The sequence below is a fragment of the Pelodiscus sinensis genome, chromosome 1 (genome assembly GCF_052426305.1).
Source record: "Pelodiscus sinensis isolate ZL-2025 chromosome 1, ASM5242630v1, whole genome shotgun sequence".
Lineage (NCBI taxonomy): Eukaryota > Metazoa > Chordata > Testudines > Trionychidae > Pelodiscus > Pelodiscus sinensis.
The window spans coordinates 107,354,130-107,378,882 of NC_143052.1; the positions used below are offsets into that span (position 1 = coordinate 107,354,130).

The following is a 24,753-nucleotide window of genomic DNA, read 5'->3' on the forward strand; positions in this document are numbered from 1 at the left end:
TACCTAGCATTGAGAAGGGCAAAGGAGAAAACCTATGGGAGATAAGTAGGAAGCAACCCAGGGAGAGAAATTGGGACTGAGTAAATGTTAACTGCGTGTTGTAGAGTCCCTGGGCTAGAACCCAAAATAGTGTGAGGGCCTGGGTTTCCCCTACCAGCCACAGAGGTAGTAACATTGCCTGGACAGCAAGTCTACTGAAACTCTATACCCCAGAAGGGGAAACCACATAGTGAGTTGGCTGCAGAGCTGCAACTCAAAGAGGAAGCTACAGTCTTTGGAGTAATGAAGGGGCTAGTGAGTGAAAATCATGACAACAGGCTTAGATGCTGCAGGGAGAAATACTGGACCCGGAAGACAGCTAATCCCCAGAAAAGGTAGGAGGAGGTTGTGACAGCGCATTGGGGTTTTCCCGTCTCCTGCACCCCCGTAATGGCACGGACAAACTCCACCAGCCAGTAGAATAGAGGGAGTTTATTGCTTCTCCAGGATATAGCACAGCAAAGATGTAATCTGGTTATATGGCAGGCCTAGGATGCCTCAGCCCCCCTTGAGATGGGGGAGACTGAGCCCCTAAATTCCAGCCCCTTTCCCTAGGCTGTCTCCTCCATGCTCCCAGACAGAAACTAACTTACTCACTTCCAGCCCTGCCCCCAGCCAGGGCTCCACTCCACTTCTTCCCATTGTTCCGCTCTCTCGGAGATAACTCGTCAGACAGGTTTGAAGCCCCCTTGCATAATGACTCATGCCCTGCCCTGCCCTGCGGGGCCGTGCTGCAGACAGCAGCCACTGGAGGTCACTCACAACCCAAGCCTAGCAACCAGCAACGTACCCACACTACGTCACAAAGGTACCCCCAACAGTGAATACCCCATGAGAGTAAGGAATTTTAGGAAGTGTGATATTCTGTGAACGAGAGGTTAATCCATCTTGTACCCACCTTATTGTTTCCTGAAATCCTCTCCGTTTCACTTTCTATTTCTTGTCGAATCTCATCAAAATCTGTATAGAGCTAAAATACAGAAGCAAAAATAATTGCAAGTCAGACAGCAATGTCTTTATTGCAGATGTCTTTATTAGATACGAAGAGAGAGATCAATATCTCACTAAAATGTTTCTTGCCAACAAAGTGATAAATACTGAAAGTATGCACATAAAAGGCAAAACTAATCCTCGGCACTATCTTACAATGCTATCAAAGTGAATATTAGTAGATGGAAACAGGTTACTGAGTAATAATATTCACCTGTGGCTAAAGTAGGCAGCAGAAGTTATTACTGGCTACCAAGATCTCATTAAGGGGAAAGATTTATCCACAATAAAGTGTTTCAACTATATAGTTTAATATGGATGAAAATTTTAAGCCTTTGAATTTTTAAGATGAGTAGGCTCACATCACGTCACCTTATGTGTCTCCCACGCACCCTGTTCTCTAGACAACTACACCATGCCCAGCCAATCTTCCCTGGTTTGCTTCCACAATCTGCAACCACTCTTCCTGCCTTACCCAGAACTTCCCCAGTTCAAAATTAAATAAACAGAGCTGTGTCATCCAGTCTTCCATCCTTCCTGGTTCCCCATATTTTTATGTATCCTTGTCATTCTCCGCACATATTTCTCCATCTCTGGCTTTGCCAGAGCAGTATAAAAAATTCAGAGTCAATGGCAAATCAACGAATAGTTAGAAAATAATTTCACAGATGCTGAAGTGGAGTTCTATATATGTGTGAAAAATCACCTCTATGAATGGCCTAAGCCATAACTTCACAGAATAAAAAAAAGGGGAGAAAGACAACACAAAATATTAGTCTGCTACATCTCTTCACAGTTAATTTCTTCTCCTTGATCCCAAGTACAGGGAGTCAAAACTGGGATCTCTTCAACTCACTTCAAAAACATCAAGATCAAAACAAAGTCACCATCTCAAGGACAGTTTGCTTCAACCTAGGGAGACAAACTTTCCTTACTACAGAAAGGCTCTTAAGCCTTTAATAGTTGGAGAAGCTTTCTATTTCTTTCTATCCCTCCTCTAGGCTATGTCTAGACTACATCTCTCTGTTGGCAGAGGGATGCAGATTAGGCAGGGATGCAGATTAGGCATTTTGATGCTTAATTTGCCTAAAATGGCTGCTGTTTTTACCAACTCCGCACTTTGTCAGCAAAAAGTGGCAGCTTAGAGGGGGATCTGTCAAAAAAGGCTTTCTTTCTCGACAGATCCCCCTCTAGACTTCCACTTTTTGCTGACAAAGTGCTGAGTCGGCAAAAACAGCAGCCATGTTTATACAAATTAAGCGCAGGATATTTAAATCCCCGCTTCATTTGCAATGTCGACCTGCCTAATCTGCATCGCTCTGCTGACAGAAGGACACAGTCTAGACATATCCCTACAGTCTTCTATTACTTTCCTTTTACACCTCTGCTCAAGTTACTCTCTAGTTAATGCCTTCCCTGAATATCATAATGTAGAGGAATAAAAATAATTTGTGATGGTGTATGTATATACCTTTGCACATTCTGCTCAATGCCTCACAAAAAGAAGCCCCCCAAAAGCAAAGCCAATAGTACATATAAATGTTTAAGCCTAGGCATTCAGGCAAGATGAGTCAAAATAGCAAGTTCAAGAAATTTAGAAAAGAAACAACCAGAGACACTAACTTTATCCTTCCTTTTCTGAATTTAAAAAACACCACAAACGACCCTTAAGAGGCGGGGAGGGGAATCTACCTTGGCATGAAATACAACATGCAGAGTTCATCCCTTTTAGAAGTTGATGAAGGAGAGAGGGTTGGGATTGAACTTCATGCTTAAAATGGAAAGCTATCTTCTAACTCTGAAGGAGCTACCGCCACTTCACAGTAAACATACCTTATTTTTGGTGTGAAGGAATTTACCCCATTCTTCAGCATCAATCCCTGAAAATAAACAAATAGCCAAGTTAGGGCGAAAAAAAGTTTCATTTTCAAAGACTCCCTATTAAGAGCATAAATATCTTAGTGTCTTTTGCACTTGAACAGTTTGTTGAAAACCAAGATAATGTTTTTCTTTTAAAGTAAATTCAAAAGTTAATCTGCTTCCTATTATAAGAAATTAAATGGTTCTAAATACATTTAATATTCTGCATCACATTTGAAATTTTAATTTGTAGTTCTGTTGCCTAATTTCCATTTTCTGAACAACAGATTTGATTAAAAGTGACTCATTTTTCTATTCTAGAGGTACAGTACCCAGAAATACTCTATTTAATATCTTATGATGGGGGAAATAAAACAACTTTTCACAACATCCTTTTTTGCCTACAATTAAGCATACATATAGTGCACACATAACAGGTTTTGAAGAATGGTCTTTTTATGAGGTGTGATCACATTACAGCTGAAAGAAATAGTTAAAAAAATCTGCAAGCAAAAAAACCAAGTAGAATACTTATGTATTGTATAACAACGAAACCTAGGGGCACAAGTCTTTAAGGCCCAATTCTGTCATAGGCAAAGCATCCTTAGCCACACTGACTTCAACAATGGCTGGCAATACTCTGCTTTTCAGGATCAGACTCAAAAACAGCAAAGGAGATGCAGAAGTGGCCTTCTACTTAAGGAGACTTGATAGCAAGCTCCATTTTTTAACTGATATTGCATTTCAAATGCCCAGTTTCTCTATATGGAAATCTTTTCTAGAAAGGAATCAACAAGAACTTTGCTTAGTATTTGCTCATCCAAATACTGCTTATCTAAAATTAAGTACCATTCAAACTGTTTCATTCTGGTGGGTGTCCCAAAAGCTACTCACCAATACAGATTAAAACACATTTCATCACTATAAAATTAGGAAGTTATATGATAAAGCAACACATTGCAAAAGAAAAGCTATTCATCCCCTACATGCTAATGCACAGCAAAGACAGAAATTACTAAAATTGAAAAAAGCCACAAGACCGACCAAAATAGCCATCAGTCAACAGAATAGCTAGTGTGTTAAAGTAAAAGTGCAGTCAGCAATAAAGTGGCATGAAATGCAAGTAGTTAGAATATATAAACATGCAGATGTGTAGGGAGAAAAAGCAAGTGGCTGAAAGAAACCTTTAGTAAGGTGTCTTGGATTTTTCCATGTAGCAGGGTCTGCAGTTAAACAGAAACAGCATTGAATCAAGTTTAGTATTGGTCATTAAGTTTTACATAGCACTCGCTTTACCTTTCTGTAACAGACATAGGTGGATTATAAAAGCATGCATACAGACATGCGTGCTATTCTACTATTAATGAAAATGCATAATGCATTGTCACAATACACCATACACAAATCTCAAACACTAATCAAATATATTGTCATGTATTTTTTGATGTCATTATTACTGATGATCATCTTAGAATTATTAGTTTTGAAGTACTCTGAAATCAAAGACATAAGACTTTTGGTTCAACAGAGCAATTTGGAACATCACTCTATAAGGGGCATTTCTCACATTGGATAAGCTATAAACTATTTAAAAACAAGGTTTTAAAATAAGTGCATTTTTTAAAGTATTGTTGAAGGTTAATGTGCTTTAGAGAGATCAACAACAACGATTTATCCAGAATAAAGTTATGCATGACAATTTCCTGTACATCAATGAGAAACTCATGAAAATAAAAATAAGCTGGACATAATGGCCAGAAATCTGAGATGATTTAAAAAAAAGAGACAGTGCCAGGTAATTTAGACCTTAAAAATATAGGTATAAAAAAAACCCCAACTTTCTCCACATCCTATATCTCTCTTTAGAACATGAAGGCTGTTTTCTCAAACCACCACTGCTGGGAATGGAGGAAGCCCAGCAGTGTCATAAAAGACTATCAGAAACCCAAGATCTTCCAGGTTGAGACAAGAACAGAAAGTACTTCCCAAAATAGTCAGGAGCAGTACCACTGCTGCATGAAGAGGCCCAGTTGGTCTCCCAGCTCTCTTCTCAAATACTTTTCAATTCCCTAAACAACAGCAGACAACTTCTTATAAGCTGAAATCAAGACATTATTGCTTCTGTTTATTCATCTCTTCATTCCACCCCATAACAGCAGCAAAATAAATAAATAGAACTGAAAAGACACATGCCCAGCTTCATGAACATAGCAGCCATACTAGGTCAGACCAAAGGTTCCTCTAAGCCCAGGATCCTGTCTTCCAACAGTGGCCAATACCATATGCCCCAGAAGAAGGGAACAAAACAGGTAATCATCATGTGATCCCTCTCTTGTCACCCATTTCCAGACAATGATGCTGTATCAGTTATTTCACCCTTTGTCTTTTTAGATAATAAATTCTCTGCACCAGGAACTATCTTCCTTTGCTCTTATACAACAACCAAGCACAAGGGGCCCCAACACCTAACTGGGTTTGCTGGCTGTTATTGAGATAAATAGCACTTGCTTCAGATATCACAGTCCTGTTTGGTGGTACCAATATGAAAAGCTGATAAAATAATGTTGCTTTAGTATCAGATTCTAGATATAGACTCTGGCTCCTATGGTCTCCTAATAACTATTCAGTAAGGACAGTAACATTTAACTTCCCACCCCAGATATTAAAATAATAAAAGTTACTAAACTGATCTGTCATACATCCTCTTCCACATCCCATCTGCTAGCAAAACAACGTATAATTGCAAAAATGATTCTTAGCAGCAAGATAAATTTAGTAATTAATGAGGGCAGAAATTTCACAGAGATCTTTCAATTGCTTTCTTTAACCTATAATTCAATAGAAAACAATGCACTGTGCTACTGCCACAAATATGTCACATGGCTATCAAGAAACAGAACTACTGAAGACGTCTGCTCTGACCAAACCAAAAATCTCTCTCAAACCTCACTATAAAGTGAGAGTTACGGAGCTGATGTGTCTCAGTCAGATATGGTGATGCGAAAATACAATGCTTAGTCCTTCACTTCTAATAGGCTTTGTCTACACTTAACAGTTTAAAATGCAGCTGTAGCAGTGCTTTAATCTGAAAGTGTGGTCACAACACAAGCACTGGGAGAGAACTCTCCGACCACTGTATGTGAACCACCTCTGCAAGGAAAGCAGGTAACAGCTTGGATCACTCTGGCGCTTTACAGCACTGTTTGCTGAGCTTAGGGGAGACAGTGTGATGGATAGGAGGAGTGCTAGCCATCACCTGGTGACTAAGGGGTTAAACTCAGGTAGCTAGCAATGATATTGGTAGGGGCCCAGAAGAACCAATGAGATTATGGTGCTAAATTTTATAAGATACCTTGCCTGCTTTCTTTGTGTGGGGAAGTTAACCCAGGAGTTGAGACACACAGAATGATTTAAACCCAGGGAGGATTACCTCCAAGAAATTTGGGGCATGGAAATGGACTGAACCAGAAAGGGAATGAGAGTAAATAAAGGGAAACATGTATTTAGTCACTATTCGAGTATTTTTCTTTATTTTTGTGGTTTGGTTTGAACTGTTCTGTGAGAATCTATGCCTCCCCTCCCCATTCACTATCTAAGAATTGTTTCCCCCCCCTCCTCCCAATCCTCCCTCAGAGGCAGCAAAGGGGGGAGGGTTGCATGTAGTCATTCAGATTAACCGCTAAGCCTAGGCTTATCAATTAATCATTTAAACAGCTATACATTAACATGTAAAGTCAAAGGATATCAAAATGAAATTAGCATAATTTGAAAATAGAGGTTATTTCCAACTGCCTGCATGGTCATTACTTTAATGTATTTACCTTCAGCTGTTTCTAAAAAACAATATTATTCTGCACAATAATATTAAGATCTGAAAAAAAGTACAATATGTGGCAATCCAGAAGACTTTCAAGTACAAAACAAGGGAGGAATTTTCTCAGTGAATATACCTAGGCTGAAGATAAATGTGTTTGTAAAAGCATATGTATAAAAGCCTCACTTTTGGAACTAAGGTGTGTATAATTTATACATAAATTTTAGAGCATAAACTTTTGAGTCAATATTAACACAATACAAGGAGCCATTATTTATGTTTATGGACATCAAGAGTTCATTACCATGTTCAGACTAGAACAGTGAACCAATGCAGAAAATGAAGACTTCCTGTATAAGATTCAGAAAAATAGCAGAAAAATCTCTCCTCACTTAGGGACAATATATGCCACTTTGATGGTCAAATATTAAATTTATTTTCCTCATTCTAGTTTATCCTAATTATGGGTATACCATGATATTTTTTGCCCAAGCTAATAAGCACATTTTAATGGTGATTTTGCAAGTTTACTTTTTTTTTTTTTTTTTTTTTAAGCAAATGCAGTACAGGTTGAACCTCACTAGTATAGCACCCTCAGGACCTGACTGGTTCTGAACAAGAGAATTTTCTGGATTATGGGAGGTCAATATTGTCTAGCAGCATTACCAACATGTCCACTGCTTATTGTGCTGCTAACACAACACTGAGAGCTAGGACTGGTGGCTATAAACAAATTTTATAGGACCACAGGAAACTTGGCCACACCCACGAAGTGGACATCTGGCTAACTAAAGTCATTCCGGACAATGGATGTTTCTGGACTAGAGAGTTTCAACCTGTATGTCAATGTATTTTCTGACCAGATGCTAAAATATGCTTAGAGAATAGATTTTCATAAGATCTCTGATCAGAAACATAACTTACTAGGCTGGAGTAGCTGGGAGTAACTATAACGCTGTCGGTAATATGAAATTCTCTATTATACAATAAATGTCTAACATTTCAGATTGCCCACCATTCTTTCAGAAATGTCATATGTGCTTTTCTGTGCCCTGAGGACTGTGATATTATGGGCTGGATTTAAAAATTGTTAACACTTCATATGTCTCCTGGTAAGATGCCTCTAACAATTTTGTAAAATTGGTAGCTAGCCTGTGACCTTATCTGGCACACTAACAGGTAACCAACTAAACCGACTACAGTCAAGCGCTACAGGGTTAGTTCCATGAAATGCACTTCAGTGTTAGCTGTGTAGAGTTCTATCATTAAAGTTACAGAGTAGGGTAAACCAAGTAGTAATTATGTGCACATGTCAAAGAAATTCAAAAGATATCAAAACATAACATGCTGATAAAGTGTACATAAACTTTTATACATTGAATTTGTATTTCCTGTTACTTTCAGCAACAATATTAGGAGGTTGAACACCTTCATCATTTCCCTGGTAATAGCAATTTTACAAGTAACAAAAGATACCCAAAAAAAGGACATTAATAAATTAGAACAAGTAACAGACTTCTAAAATCTTCATTTAACATTTTCCTCTCAAAAAACAAAAACAACAAACAAAAAAACCCCTGAAGTTTTAAAAAGGAGCTTTATTTAAAATCAAGGAAAAGTAACAATTTTATTTTTTAAATCTATATAAATAAATAAAATAAATAAATAAAACCAGGCCATAAATGCATATGTTTTAAATAGCAAATGAAAAGACTTTTTGCTATGACTAATAATTCTAGAGGTCTCACTCTTACATCGACAGAGTATTACTTAATGCACAGTGAAACTGGTCCAATTCTCACAGGATAATGGAGTTGACATGTGTGATCTGCCAAGGGATAATAAGGAGTAATTAAAAGACACTACAGCTTTAGACTAGACAAGATTTAGAATAATTTAAATCATCCTACTTTAATATGGCTTAGAATTTCTCAATACAGCTTAGTAAAATGATATCAATAAGCCACTGGACATTCCAATTAAGTTTTTTAAACTAATGAAAGTTTGTTTTTGCAATCCTCAGTCCACTATTTTTTCCATTGTACATACATTCTTTAACCCCTCTCCACAGTCATGTACTTATTATTCAAAATGAGGTTTTATTTATCAGCAGGAACAGAGAACATAAGCAGAAATATTCTGCAAACCCTATGCAATCACTACCAGCCAGATACCATTATATTCTTGCCTCACAGGTGCTCACTGCGTACAAGGGAGAGAACAGAAGACAGACCTAAAATATGTAACTGCTAAGAAGAAAAACTGAAACACCATTCTCCTAACTGCCAAAGCTTTTGCAGCTTCTGTTGTATGAGCTGAATAGGTGGTGACAATGGCCGTATTTTCTCAACACAATATGTATAAAATAAGTCTCAAAGGAATAAGAAAAAAAGTGCAAATAAATTTTCAAGTTAAAGTTAGCGATTTCTTTCCCCCACTTGGCTTAACTGCACAAAAGACAGATTCACAAGTTGTTTCTTTTTAAAAAGACAAGTGCATAGACAAATGAAGATTAAAATCCTAGTTGGGTCAGTCTTACCATTTTCATCTCCAGATGTTTTCCGATTATCCTCTGCTGAAACATGCACCAGCTGCAGGATAAGGGGTCTCCGGGTGACAATTCCAGTACCTCTTGGGAGCAGATCTCTCCCCACAAGACTTTCCAGCACTGAACTCTTTCCACTGCTCTGAAAATTGAAACACATCTGTGACTTTCTTAAATACCCATTACTGCAATGCTGTAATATAACCTAGTAAAATTTTATTTTATTTAAAAGGAAACAACTGTCTCCACAGATTTTTTTTAATTATCTATCTTACCAACCTTGAAGTAGCATTTTAAGAACATTAATTTTAATAACCTTTTGGAAAGAACTGAAAAGATGTTTGTACTTTAACTTCTATAAGCAATTCTGTATCTTCTGGTGTGACTATTCTGTAATAAGTCACAACAACACTACCATGACTAACAGTAGTGTAGGGGGTTAATTCTCCTGGCTACACTATGATGGAAAAAACATGTTAAAGATGTTTTGCATCTGAGTAGTTATCCTTTCTACATCAATGAATGAACTATGGTCTTGAAGAGCAAACTTGAAAGAGAACAGAGTATATTATACCATCTTGCAAAGTGATCATGGAAATGTCTACCACAAGCAGAATTTCACAAGACTATTTTACACTTTTTGGCAGAAAACTCCACAGATTGTCCAAAAGACAAGATGCATCAGGTTTGCAATCCATCAGCATCAGATGACAAAACACAGCAGTTAAGAAATACTTTCACTTAGACCGCACAATCCCAAATTATCTTTGTGTGACACTATTTGTCATTTCCCTCTGGAGAGGTGCTGGCAGTAGGACAGCCAGCAGTGGAGAACTGACCTCCCCTGATCCAGCAAATTTCCTGGTCCAGGATAGCATAGGCCCCGAGGGTGCCAGACCAGGGAGGTCCAACCTGTACATTATTTCAATTCACTACAATCCTGGATTGACGGTTTGGGGAGTTGTTTTTATTATGACCACACATTATTCAATGTGTCTGTACTTTTTAGCTGAGGAGGTAAGAGTACAGCTAAAAAGGTATTTAACATCCCTACTCAAATTCATTGATTTCCAGAGTTTAACAAATTAACCAATAAGCTGAGGCTCATCAGTTAATGGTATCAGTTAAACTCAGACAGCTCCCCACTCTGATGTTGGGAAGGAGGCTTCACTGATAGCAGGCTCTAGTCCCAGGGAAAAGGCTTCACCCCAGACTCTGCAATATAAAGCTAATCTTTATAGTTTAGAGGCCCCAGTGCAGGTAATCAATAACATTTTTAGCAGTTACACGGTTACCGGATTACAAGATTTTTAACACCCCTAAATTTGAGTCCCCAAATTTTCACCCACCATTATGGTATTTAATAACCATTTCAGCATATTAATAAAGTCCTGCTACAGATAACAGTTCTTTGGAAAATTGTAAAAGCATGGTACGAACACATGATTTTTAAAAATTGGAATGTGAAACATGCAGTATAGATATACCATCTCATTAAACTTGTTGCCTGTTTTGAAGGAAGAAATTACAAACCTTCAAGTAATGAGCTATTTGGGGTTCATTTATGCATCTATACTAGGGATGTCAATGTGTAGTTAACTATATGGTTAACTGATAAGCCCAGGCTTATCAGTTAATCTTGTCGACTACATAAATTCCCCCTCCCTTCCCAGGCAGTGAGTGGGAGCAGGCAGAAACCAGCTTAAAAGACGGTTCCCCCCAGCACCACCTCCACGATGCCACCTGCCCACCCTCCCTTCTCCTGGTGCCTGGCAGCAACACGGGAGCAGGGGGGTCAAGCTGCCACAAAGCAGCCTCTGTCCAGGATGAGCCTGGGTCTGCCACAGGCAGAAGCTGCTTCACAGCAGCAGCCCCAATCCGTGGGCAGGTCCACCACGCTCTGCATCCCTGCAGCCTCTGTCCGTGGGGAGCTCGGACCACCTACAGACAGGGTCTGCTGCCACCCCACGCTGCTGCTTCTGTATCCAAGGCTGCAGCACAGGGTGGCTGGCAGTCAGTCAGTCTGTGGAGGGAGCTAGTTTTTAAACAGGCTCCCCTCGTGGACCAGCTCCTACCTGCCAACCTGAACTGCTGCCTCTGATATGGAGGGGGGCTGTGTGTAACCATGAGAGTTAACATGAGTACACATTCACATCCCTAAACTGCATATTCTGAGTCAGTATTTTAATCCTTAAAAAAAAAAATCACATTAATGATACAAGAAACCATGAAAAAGCCAATATTGACCACCTTGAGATGTTTAAAATAAATAGTTAAAATTCCGTTTTTCTAGCTGACCCCGGGCTCCGTATGGTGCTGCCACTTTGAAACGCCACAAGGAGCCTGACGCCAAGCTCCCTGCAATGTTTCAAAGCAGCAGCACCGGAGGGAGCCCAAGGTCAGCGGGGGAGTCCCCAGCTGACCCCAGGCTCCACTCAGCGCTTTCACTTTTGAAGTGTAGCAGCAGCCATAGTGCTGTTGCTACACTTCAAAGGTGGTGGTACTCTATCAACTAATAGAACACACAATGCAAAATGTATCAACTATTTGATTAGTAAATTACTCACACTAACACCCCTAACCCTGCATCACGACAGGCTTCTGCCTCGAGCAGCCCTTAAAGATGGTAAGATGACTTGTTCCACTGGATTTCAATCCAGGGCCCTGCTGTCTCTCCTCCCTGGATCATGTCCTACCAGATCCCTCTTTTCCCAATGGCTAACGCAAAACTATGAAATAACTGAAATCAAACAAAGTCTAAGACGTTCTGAGAGCTTCAAGTCCCTTCTCTGAGGGGTTTAGCAAAGGTGCTACAGCCAGTGGCAACTCCTGTAGTGCTCCATCCAAAGAGACCAGAGCGTAAGTTTTCTCCCCAACTGCCATTCAGCTACTGAACTGATCTGCTCCCATTTTAAGTTCCTCCTCCAGTCTATACATGCTTTGCAAGTGAGGTGGGCAAGGCTGCGTAGTCCCTTTATTTTGTAATAAAATATGCACATGGGAAATGATTGTGGAATAGATACTAGAAGAATAGCTAACTACACAATAGCTATTCCAGTAAACTTTTTTATGTATCCAAGCCCTAAATTGAATTGGCTGTACAAGACTAACAAAAAGGGATGTTAGTGATGTAATGACATCAAATGTTAGCAGTTACATGACTGTTCGACAGTCCCCAGGGGGCAGGGCCAGTAGCCTGTGCACTCCTAGCCCCACTCCTGGGGAGCCTCGTGCCACCCTGCACTGCTGCCTCTGACAGAGGCAGCAGTGCAGGGTGGCAGGTGGGAGTTAGTCTGTATGGGGAGCCATTTTAAAAACCAGCTGCCCATGCAGACTGGCTCCCGCCTGCAGCCCAGCGCTGCTGCCTCTGATACAGACACAGCAGTGCAAGGCAGCGGCAGCCCTAATCCACGAGGTGCCTGATACAGGCAGCAGGGGGGCAGGAGAGAGAAGAAGCAACTAGTGACCTGACTACCCGATAAGCCCGGGCTTATCAGTTAATCAACTACCCGCTTACATCTCTAGTACCCACTAAACTGGTCAGGAGTACAATAGTTAACAGTGTCACTAAATTCAATATTAAAATCCCGTAGATGAAGGGGCACAGTTCATGCTTCTGTTAGATCTAGCATTTCATTCATTCATTTGCAGACTCGGTGTGAGAGGGGCATTGATTATCTTCTAAAGGTTTTCTTCACAAAACTAGAAGACCTAAAAAATTCTGCAGAAACTACTGATGAAGTCAGAGATGTACCAGTACTGCATACCATCAAGTACTACTCAATCTGATCTGCAACAGAAGATTACACTGCATCTTCAAAGTACACAGTAAACAGCTCATTAATGTCAATTTCACATCTCTGCTCCTGCTCAAAGCAGGCACCAGAACAACCAGGATATGAGGGGAGGAGACACTTGGGAGGAAGAAAGGCAATTACACTCAAAACCAGACACAGTGAACAACAGATAAAAATCAATGTATCTGGAAGGAATTGGGGAGACAAATACACACTCCTTGCCAACTGCTGTCTGCACTATGTATTTGCAGTTCTATGCCATCATTGACTAGCCAGCCACTGGTGTAGCTGCACAGGTTCAAACCCCTTCTACAGACATAAAAACTGAAGCTCTCCCAAGTGCAACACTTCTCTGCTTGAAACCTGGTTAAACAGCACAGATGCAAATTGTAGCTTGCCCTATCTAAAGCAAGAGTTTACACCAGGGGTGGCCAACCTAAATCTGAGAAGGAGCCAGAATTTACCATTGTGCATTGCCAAAGAGCAACAGTAATATACATCACCAGCCCTGATCATCTCCCCACCACCACTCTCAGCACATCCTGCCCACTGCCAGCCCAGCCAGTCAGTGCCTCCTTCTCCTTTTTCTCCTGCCCACTGTGATCAGCTCTCTCTCAGTGGGAGACACTGGAGGGGGGAAGCATGGGTGTAACAGGCTCAGTGGAGAGGGTGGGAAGTGAGAGGATCCTAGGGGTGAAGAGTGGAGGGGGACAGTGCCTAGGGCAGAGCTGGGGGTTGAACCGTGAGCATCCTCCGGCCCAGTGGAAAGTTGGCATCTGTAGCTCCAGCCCTGGATTTGGAACCTATGTAAGGAGCCGCATATTAGCTTCTGAAGAGCTGTATGTGGCTCTGGAGCCACAAGTTGGTCACCCCTGGTTTACACCCACACAGCTCAAGTGCACCATTGTTTTACAAATGAGAGCTGAAATTGGGAGAATCCCCAGTGGGGACAAGGTCTTAGCAGCAAAGCAGAACTCAGATGTCAACTTCACGGCTACTATAAGTATCAACTGTCCAGTAAGAATGTAAAATCCCATTTAATTGGTTAACCAGTTTAAGGTGATGTTTAATGGGATAACTGATTAAAAGGTTAGCCCTCCCCCCAGTGCAGCTGGAATGCCACTCCCCCTCTGCCAGTAGGGGCTACTCTAGTCCTGCTGGAGAAGCCCCAGCCGACAATGTGCCCAGGCATGCCACAGACTATGAAACTCAGAGTGGTTTGGTCATTAGGGTATCAAAAACATCACATGGCTCAGCAAGATTAGAAAATTAAGAGAAATCTCAAATCTGTGCAACATTGTTATTAATTAAAGATGTTAAAGCATGTTTCTTTAGATAAATGTGTAACCACTGAACATTTCAACGATTACACTTTTGCATGAGGAGGGGAGCAGTGCCGGGGGACAGTGAGGGGAAGACAGGTGTCTGCAGGAGCCAGTACCCGCAAAGCCATCTTAAAAGCAGGCTCCCACCACATCCACCTCCCCATCCTACACCGCTGCTTGTGTATCAGAGGCAGCAGCGGAGGGGAACAGGCAGCTCCCCAGGAGTGGATGTTTGCAGGGAGCCAGCTTTTAAGGAGCTGGTGTTTATAGGGATCAAGGCGGGAGGGTGGTGGCTACATGTATCCATGCATGTTATTCAATGAGCCCAGGTTCACATCCCTATTATTAATAGACTAAAATAGTTGTTCTGTCTGAAAGACCTATGCAGTAAAGCTGTGTGTTAAAATAGAAAGCCACAAAATAGCAGGAAAACAATAAAAAAGATAGAAGTCAAACAAACATAAGCCTGAGAGTCAATATGAAAAGTGCACATATAATGGATATATGTGCAACTAAGTATTACAATACCTCGCTTAATATTCTGTCCCAAAGTCATGCCTGGGATGCACTGGGAAGCTAGCAATTTTACACATGGTATGGGATGACCCAGAACTTATGTATGTAATGGGAAAATGTATTTATTACTAAGCTCGTCTTTATTTGACTTTAAAATCAATGGAAGACAATGATTTCTAGGAAGCCCCTACAGAAGACAAACAATAACCTGGAGAAGTAAAGCTACCTCATTCATAGTCTCTTGAGATGGACAAATGTGACATTCTCATTGTGCATAATGAGCCACGTATTTTTGACCTCTTCTTGAACCCTGACCTTGTTTTGTATTGTAGGCAATTAAGCTCAGCAATATCTTTCACACACGTATTTTGCATGTATATACATTCAAAGAGACTCAATTGTTTTGGTAATGATCAGTCTTTCTCCATTCTTTATATTGTTGTGTTTTGTGCTATTAGATGGAGGCCGTTCCATAATGCAGGGGTCAGCAACCATTCAGAAGTGGTGTGCCAAGATTTAACTTATTTACTTATTTTTACGCATCTGCATGCCAGGAGGAGGGGGGCAGGAACAGGATGTGTAAGGTGACCATATTTTATGAACCAGCTGCAGCTAGGGAGAATGGTTTAATTTAAATGATTAAACAGATTAAGCATTTTAACTTGGTCATGTTAGTTTATCAAATTTCATTTTAAATAAAGTAAAATATTAATTTTTGTCCAAAACAAAAGACATCTATTTCTTTATTTATGGTAGGGGTGGGCCACCTTTCTCAAGGGCCAATGACCTATAGAAAAATCAGCTGGGGACCATGCAAGTGAAAAGCAAAAAACCTCTTCCGAAAATCAACAACCCTCACTGATGTGGCCCCCAACTGAGACACAGCACTCCTCTGGCACTCCAGCCCCATGGGGTGAGGGGAAAGGACAAGGAGGACTGAGGGTCAGGGCTTCCCATTAGTCAGCTAGTCCTTAACATTCCTATCTGATAAGCAAATGTTTATCGGACAGTCAGTCAACTAGTTGATCCCCCACCCCACCTTGCTGCCTCTATCAGACAGCAACAGCAAAGGGTGGATGGGGGGTGGGGAGAGGAGGTACTTCAAGGGGCAGTCCTGCACAGCTAATCCTGAAACAGCTGTGCAGCACTGCCACACACGGAGCCCAGAGTCAGCTGGGGACTCTAGCTGATCCTGGGTTCCAGCATGGCATTTCCGTGGAACCCGGGATTATTCTGGAGAAAGGACACGTGGAACTGTGGTCAGCTGGGGAGTCCGGGTTCCGCTGAAATGCCGCACGGAGCACAGCTCCATGTGGCATTTCAAATCGGCAGCGCAGCATGGAGCCCAGGGTCAGCGGGGGACTCAGAGTCTGCTCTGCGCTGAGGCAGACAGAGCCTGGGGCTACTTCAGGCTGATTCCAGCCTGGCCATGTTCAGCAGCGCGCTGGGGAAGGGGCTCCTCACATACCCTGGGGGGAGCAGTGCACCACACACCAGACCCCGGTGTCCCATGGACGTGGCAGCAACTTGCAACCAGCTGTCCAGCCCCAGATCTGCAGAGCAGCTCCAGCCACATCCCCTCCCAGAGAAGGGAGCAGAACCTCTAGTGGGGGGGAGGGTTAACCACTTAGCTCCTGGAGCCGCACGACCAGACTGAGCAGGAGCAGCCCCAGGGACACGGAGCCCAGTGCGAGGTCTTGCTGCCCACCACAATTGCTGGGGCCGCGCCCATGCCTCCCCGTCCCCCACTTGCCCTTGTAGCAGGAAGCTGGAGCTGGTTCTGCAGCTGCACGGTGACCACAATGCTCCAGCTGCTGCATGGGAGTGGAGGGGACTGAGTTCCTGCCACATGTGCCACTCGAAATTGGCTCGTGTGCCACTTATGGCGCACACACCATAGGTTGCCAACCCCTGCCACAGGACTGAGCAGTACTGGCTCACGCTTGTCTGGGATGCTGTGTCTCCGCATTTTAAACTTAGTAAGAGCCACGAGGCTCTTACTATGTTTAAAATACACAGCTGCAGCACAGGGGGCTCCCGGAGCCAGCATGAGTCAGGACTGCTCAGCCCTGACTCAAGCTGGCTCCTGGAGCTAACCCCCCATCCCCAATGGCTCTTAAGAACGGCCCTTATCGACTAATCATGTAGTCAATACAAATTGTACAAATTGACTATACAATTAGCCAGATAACCACAATTTAACATCCTTGGTGCATGCCTAAAGGATATGGGCAATTTCTAGCAAGGTAAGGGTTTGGTTGTGCCAAGGAAATGGGATGTGCCTGGAATTAGACTCGGGATAGCCGAGTTAATCTGTACAGGATAAACTTAAACAACAAATGATCTCGTAGCACTTTATAGACTAACAAAACATGTAGATGGTATCATGAGGTTTCGTGGGCACAGCCCACTTTATCTGAAGAAGTGGGCTGTGCCCACGAAAGCTCATACCATCTTTATGTTTTGTTAGTCTATAAAAAGTGCTACCAGACCATTTGTTTTTTAAATTTATCATGGAATCAGATTGTTTCTCATAAAATGAAAGGGAGAGTCTCTGTAGCCAGACACAAAAACCCCATCTTGTTTTTCCACGAGCCCCATCTTGTTTCCCCCCCCCCAGAGAGCAAGAGAAAGGCAGTCAGCCTTTGATGCCCTGGGAACGCAGGTGTGGTGCCTGTCCCTGACTCTACCATAAACAGAAACCAGACAGTAAATGGGCTAGCTGACGACTGGGAGGCCTCCCGTTGCCGTGATGGCTAGTATCAGTAATTGACACGCCTGCACTGTCTCGGGAGAGGAATCTTCGCCCATCACATACCAGAGGTGCCCATTGTCTGCATCTTCCCAGGTGTGAATTATGCTTTGCACCCTTCGTGGGAAACTTGGCATTCAAAGTCATTTTTCCTGATTGGCCACTTGAGACCAGGAAGAAGCCCATGTGACCCAAGGGGTATAAAGAGGGTTGAGTTGCCCACCCAATTTGAGCTCCAATCACCTACACCTGCTGGCAGGTATTGATTGTCTCCCGAGGTCTGTGGGACGCCCAACCTCGCCCTACTTCTTCCCGAGGGATTGAGAGAAAGACGCTGGCCACGCCAAGTCTGGAACGCAGGGGTGAGAATTGTACCTGCAATGTGTTTTCTTTATGTGTACACTCTAATTGTCTCTCTGTTGTAAGTTAGTTACTTTATTATAGTTTTCTTAAAGTCAAACTGCTTCATCTCTATTGTAAATCACCTTTGGTAAGGTGATTTAGCTATAAACTTTGGGAACAAGTGGGGTGCCCTCATTCACTTATAAAATATATATATCTATATACACTGAACCAAGTTTCTTTATTTCTTTTCTCTTTCTTTCTCCTATGAATAAGCCAGTGCGTGTCAAGCTTCTGACTTGAACCTGTGCTGCTGTACCCGAACCGAACACAAACAAAAGAACTTCAGCCGGTCATAAAGGGACAGATATAGGGAGAGCTTGGGCGTTTAGATTTGTGTCACACCCAGGTGGCAAAATTCAGTTGGGGCGCTTCTCAGTCTCCCCGAGGCTGCCCGCTGCGAAGGAATTATGAAATTCTAGCAGCTGAAATCTGAAGCGTAATAAGCTCTCCCTGTACACTTATTGGGGCGCCTTTCAACCTCTTCCAGGTTGCCCACTGCAAGGGACCCCGGTCTCAGCAGTTAAAGTCTTAGGCGTATAGTACACACATAGTATAGGAAGAGCTTGGGCGTTTGAATTTGTGTCACACCCAGGTGGCAAAAATTCAGTTGGGGCGCTTCTCAGTCTCCCCGAGGCTGCCCGCTGCGAAGGAATTATGAAATTCTAGCAGCTAAAATCTGAAGCGTAATAAGCTCTTCCTGTACACACTGGGGCGTCTGTTAGCCTGTTTGGCTACCCTCTGCGACGGGACCTCGGTCCTAGCAGTAAAGTCACGGACGTTAAACTACTTTTCAGGGTGCCCTCCAGCCTCCTAGGCTGCCCGCTGCAACGAGACTTTGTGTCTCAGCAGTTGAAGACTTGGGTGTAACACACACGCACACACTGCCCTGACCGTCGGCTGACAGTCTCCAAGAGGCAGTTATACTGTACAATGATCACAGGGCACAGCAAGGAGCCAGAGATGGGGACAAGTACAGCTATAATACCACTGGTACTGCAGGGATGGAGAAAAGGGATAGCTATCTACTATAATGTCAGACAGTTTGTGTGTATCTTTGTCTATCTGTCCCCCAGCTGGAGGACATGTACCTTTTCCCTGGTTGCTGCAGCGGCCATGGATAGGCACTTCTCACCTGGCCCCAAGCTCCTGCAGTGAGAGAGCACTGAGGTTTTCCTCTCTCTCCTCATCCCCAGCCCCACCCCACAACAATGATTTCAATGAAGAAAGCAAAACTTATTTGAGTTAAGGACCCAAGCAATGCCAGGTAAATCTTCTAATTACAATACAGACGAAGGACAAGCTGATATGTGAAATAAAACTGCAGAATATTACAACAATTTCCCTGTCCAACAATATATAAAAATAAGGCCATGTAATAAGAGAAACAGAAAATGGAAGAATGGGAACAATTAATTGACAGGAGAGAGACATTCTCTTTAATTTGACAGCATCCATTTCCCCACAAAGAATGAGTCAGGTGCAGAATACAGAAATAAAATTGAAAAGCCAAAAAGAAGAATGGCAAAATATTAAAGAAAATCATCTTAGCAAACTACTAGGAAAATAGCCATCTTAAGAGAACGCCTGGGCATGGCCTTTAATCACATAATTCTAAAGTAACTGGACTACAAAGAGATTCCTAAGGAGGTTCACTTCAAAATTTACTGAAAATAAAGCTAATTAACAATTTAAGAAGAAATTTGAGGAGTCTCCAGAAATCTGCAGAATCACAAACCAACCTTAAACAAAAACACTCAGAGGGCAATAATAAAACCAAGAGCAGTCAACCCAGATTCACACCACTGCAATCACTGTTAATAAATATGATAATTATTTATACTTTTAAAATATTAGGAAGAATGCCATTTATCAGGACTTTACAAAACCCTTTAGTACAGTGTCATGAAACCCTCATCTACAAGGTCTATAAGGAGGATAATTATGAAATTATTGAATACAGAGCTGATATGGATATAAAAAGCAGAATACTAAGAGTTAGGGGTGAGCATACTTCTTTATGTTAAATATGGGACTTTTGGTAAAAATTGCTCATATTCCAGTAAGTTCAACAGCAACCAGAACAGTGCAGTACAAATATTCAAATTAACAAGTTGACTGAGCCTCTGTTAAATATCAAGGGTAAATAAGAAGAATCCAGCTATGCAGGGTTTATGTTTAAGACCTTATAGTTCACATGAGAAGAGGGACATGCATACACTTCCATATACCTCTGTCACACAGTGGGATGACTGACCAAGCCCTGACCCTTCCCTGGCCGACCGGTCCCAGAACAGAACCACCTCTTAAGATACTTGGGAGTCACATCTGCCCAGGGTAACACATGTGGGGGACACAGGATCTCTGGGAAGGGATGTACTCCATAAGGGAGTATGAGGAAATGGAGGAACAGAGGGGCTGGATGGGATGAATGGCCATATCAGGAAGAGGACAAGACAAGGAGCATGGAAAGGACTGATGGGAAGGCAAGAGAGGCTCAAGTACCAGCTATAACCTGCTCACACTCACCGGCCGCTCGCAATGCGCAGTCGGTGAGGAATGGAAACAGGACAGAGGGCAGAGGCATGGAGGCTAAGCGCTGGCACGCAGCAGGGACCGTGCTCATGGACTAGCATTGGGAGTGGCAACCACCAGCTTTGCACACTCACCACCAGGTTTGGTCACTGGACCCCTCCTATCACTTCTGGATCTGGCCAGCAGCAGGGCCTGCCAGTAATGATGGGGGTGGGGGAGAAGAGATAGAAAACATGAAACAATTTGCCTGTTTTTAAGTCAGGTGGAAGAATGCCACAATTACACCTGATTTGGGATATGTGTTTTACAATTATTTTACATGAAGAGTAATGGTATTAGTGGAGAAATTAAATGTTTTCAGAGGATAAATCATCTATTTTCTGCTATAAAAATAAGGGGATTAATAACTGTCAATGCAAAATAGACCCCCCCCCCCCATAGTAGAAAATATATCCTTGACAAATCCTTCTATTACAAGTATTTTTTGTCTGTTAGAATAATAATACATCAGTCATTTAAAATAGCTAATCAACGTTGGTAAAAAAAAAACCCAGCAGCTTCTGCACTTCTCTTTACATTCTAATTGGCTCAGAGAGCAAATCTATTATGTGGTTCAGCAACATAGTTGCTTTTGCATAAAGAACAAGTATTCCAAAGTTCAAAAGGAATAGTGCTCTTGTGAATATATAATTTCTATTCCCATCCACACTATATACATAATTGATCCTCAATCTCCAGAGGGTGTTGGGTTTGAGATAAAGGATGCATTAACCCTAAAAATTAAACGATTTTTTTCTTCCAAAAGGGTACTTCTACACAGAAGCAGGATATCTGCAATCTCAGAGCCCAGATCAACAGGCTCATGATATAAAACTAAAAATAGCTCTGTAGACATAAGGATTTGGGCTGCAGCTCAAGCTCCAAAGCAGGGAATGGGTTAGGACAAAAATATGGGTCACCATTACCAGGACTCGACAAATGCACTCGCCCGTGATGAGTAGATTTTGCCAGCTGGCGAGTGCAGGGGCGGACTGGCCCGGAGGGCTGTTGTAACAGGCTGGCCGAAGCCCGCACTACAGGCGGCGCGGCCCCATCCGATCCACCGGCCGGCGGAGGAGCAGAGCGTCGCTGGGAAGGGGGAAGTGCGGCAATTCTACCCACCGGGCTGCCTGCGTGCAGCTCCAGCGCAAAAAGGCAGGCGGGGCAGGATGCCAGGACACTGGCGTGACCTGGCCCCGCTGATTTCAAAGGGCCGCAGCAGCTCAGCTCTGGCTGCGTGTCCCTGGGAGCTGGCTGTGGCACGCAGCACAGCATGGGCCCGTCCTGCCACGGTCCCAGCCCCACTTTGTCTCCGTGCCACCCGTTCCCCATGCCTCCCCTGCACCCCAGGCCCCCTGCTCTCCCTCTTCCCGCAACCCTTTGGCTCTGCACCGCCCTTGTACCCCGCACCCTGCTCCCCCTGATCCCTGCCCCCCCAGCTCTGTGCTGCCCATTCCCTGCACTGCCCCTAGACCCCGATCCCTCTGCCCCTCCCGTTGCCCGCGTCCCATTCCCTGTGCCTCCACTGCACCCTGCTACCCGCGATCCATGCATCCCTCTGGCTTTGTGCCTCCCATTCCCCGCACCACCCCTGTACTCCCCCACTGTTCCCTGCACCCCTCTGGCTCTGTGCTGTCCCTGCAACCTGCTCCCCCTATGGGTCAGGAGTGAAGGGTGCTTGCTCACAGGGAGGGGCTGAACAGGGCAGGGAACAGGCTGCTGTGACCCAGCAGCGAGTGAAAGGGGGAGTTCACTTGAAGCGCCTTTGCTTTTATGAAAAAAAAACCCCTGAAAATGCTATTTGTTATTTATAGGGCTAAAATGCCGGGACAAAAAAGAAAACAAAAAAAAAACCCCATTGCAAAATGCAAACATGTAAAAGACAACAACGGGGGGATGTTTTGCTTGGGGCAGCAAAAAATCTAGAGCTGGCCCCTGGAGAGGGGAAGGGGCTGGACTGGGCTGTGGGAGGAGGAGGGGAAAAATATGGGGAAGGGGCTAGTGCTGAGGGGGAGGAGGTCAGGAGAAGAAGAAGAAGAAGAAAGGGGAAGGCACCAAGGGACAGGGGTGCAGGAGAGACAAATGCCAGGGGGCCAAGTGCAGACAATGAGGAAAAGGGCAGGAGGGGAGGTGTCAGTGGGAGGGGAACAAGGTGATGCTGGGAGAGGAGAAAGTAAGGGCACTGGGGGCTAGAGGGGGAGGTGCTAGGAGAAGGCTTGAAAGAAGGGGTGGGCATGAGGAAGGCGAAGATGGAGTAAGGCATCTGTGAGGGCACAGGGGCATGAGGGGAACGGGGAAGAGGGTGGTGAGGGGGTGGGTATCAGGGAAAAAGAGAGCAAAGGGGGCAGTGAGGGAAGGGGGAGGCACCAGAAGGGTGGAGGTGCCAAGGGATTCTAGGGGTGAAGCAGAAGGGCAGACACCTGCAGGGGAGGGACCAGCACCAGAGGAGAGAGGCAGGGCAGGTGTGTAGAGGGAGGTTTTAGGAGAGGGGATGAGGAGGGGTAGCTCACATGATCAGAGTGGGGCTACTGGAGGAGTGGGCACAGAGCGGAGAGAAGGGCTGGCGGAGGGGGGCAGGTCTCAGGAAGGCTGAGGGCAGTGAGAAGGGCAGGAGTCAGGACAGCAGAGGGTGAGGGGTTGGGGGGCAGTAGGCACCAGGGGAGCTGATGGAGCAAGGGGAGGAGACATGGCAGCAGAGAGAAAAAGCAGAGGTTTATAAGATACTTATTAATAACCTGGGTGATATTTATTAATAACTTATTAGTAATTACTGTTCTTATTCTTATTAGGAATTTATGCCATTAAAAAAAACCACTTTGTGGGGGAGCGTGGCAAGTCCCTTTTTTGTCTGGCGAGTAGGGTTTTCCATAATTTATCAACCCTTGGCCATTACGTTTTAAAAGGGTCACTATCTCCCCAGGTGGCTCTGCCTCTCCTCCTCCCCCCGTTTTTGAACTACCTTGGGTCACCAAGTCTTCCTGAATTGTCAAAATGGGTCCCCATCTCGAAAAGGTTGGGAACCGCTGCCCTAAAGCCTAGAGAGAGGAACAAGCTTGAAAGCCAGAGATCCTGCCTGAATCTGAATGTCTATATGTTTATTTTTAATGCTTCAGCTCAAGCTCCAGTCTGAACACACAGGCTCAGACTCACGGTCATGAGATCCTGCTTGTGATGGAGATGTACCAATCCTGCAGGTGAGTCCATGTAGCTAGATCCATGTAACACAGCTGTACCCATGGAAAGCTCCACTGAAGTCAGCAGGGATTCAAGAGTCTGTTCTAAGGATGTTAAAATGTGGTTAATTGACTAGTCAACAGGCACTTCCACACTCCTCCTTTGAAGTGTACAAGAGCCCCCGCAGGAATGCAGAACTCTGCATACAACCTGGGGCCAGAGGGAAGTCCCTCTGATTCTGGGCTGCACACAGGTGCCTGCTTTGAAATGCACAGGAGACCCCAGGGGCTCTTGTGCATATCAAATACATGGAGCCCAGAATCAGCAAGAGACTCCGAGTCCTTCGGGATCAGCGCTGCAGATTTTGGGTTCTGGAGAAATGCCACTGGGAATCCCCAGCTGATCCCAGGCTCTATGGCAGCTACCCCTTTAAAATGCCGCTTCTGGCATTTCAAAGGGGTAGCTGCTGTGGAGCCCAGGGTCAGCTGGAGACTCCCAGTTGATCCGGGCTCTGTGCAACAGCAGAACCCAGGGTCAGCTAGGGACTCCCAGCTGATCCCGGGCTCGCTGTGGCAGCGGAACCCAGGGTCAGCTGGAGAGTCCCCAACTGTGCAGCACTGCCACTTTTAAGTACCTTTCCCCCCACTGCCTCTCTCTCATAGAGGCAGCGGGGAGCAGGGGGGAATCGACTAGTCAAAAGACTATCTGATAAGTTTATCGGATAATTAACTAGTCTTTAACATTTCTAGTCTGTTCACGTAGCTATACCACAAAGTAAAGCCAAAATATATAGGCACTGCCTAATTTCTATTCCAGTTGCTATTATCATTACAGGGATATGGTCAACTTACATAGCTACGGTAAACCTTTCCTTTTTAACCCACAGAGTGCCTTAAATTACTACATAAAAATGAAAGGTTTTTAAAAATTGAATTTAGTTGGTAACTAAATATGTGCTTCACTTT

General features: G+C 43.7%; 1 protein-coding gene across 4 annotated transcripts in view; it reads right to left on the reverse strand.

Moving 5' to 3' along the window:
• The window catches only part of DNM1L (dynamin 1L), a 66,667-nt gene that overhangs the window by 40,367 nt on the left and 1,547 nt on the right, over positions 1 to 24,753 (reverse strand). For 2 of the 4 annotated variants that reach the window (XM_075940303.2, XM_075940313.2), the window contains exons 2-5: positions 9,243 to 9,390; positions 4,074 to 4,112; positions 2,863 to 2,909; positions 938 to 1,009 (exon numbers count right to left, since the gene is read on the reverse strand). In XM_075940303.2, coding sequence (XP_075796418.1) covers positions 938 to 1,009; positions 2,863 to 2,909; positions 4,074 to 4,112; positions 9,243 to 9,390 — 306 coding nt within the window. The remainder of the gene's footprint in view (positions 1 to 937; positions 1,010 to 2,862; positions 2,910 to 4,073; positions 4,113 to 9,242; positions 9,391 to 24,753) is intronic. The other 2 variants (XM_075940307.2, XM_075940315.2) reach the window with 1 other exon arrangement.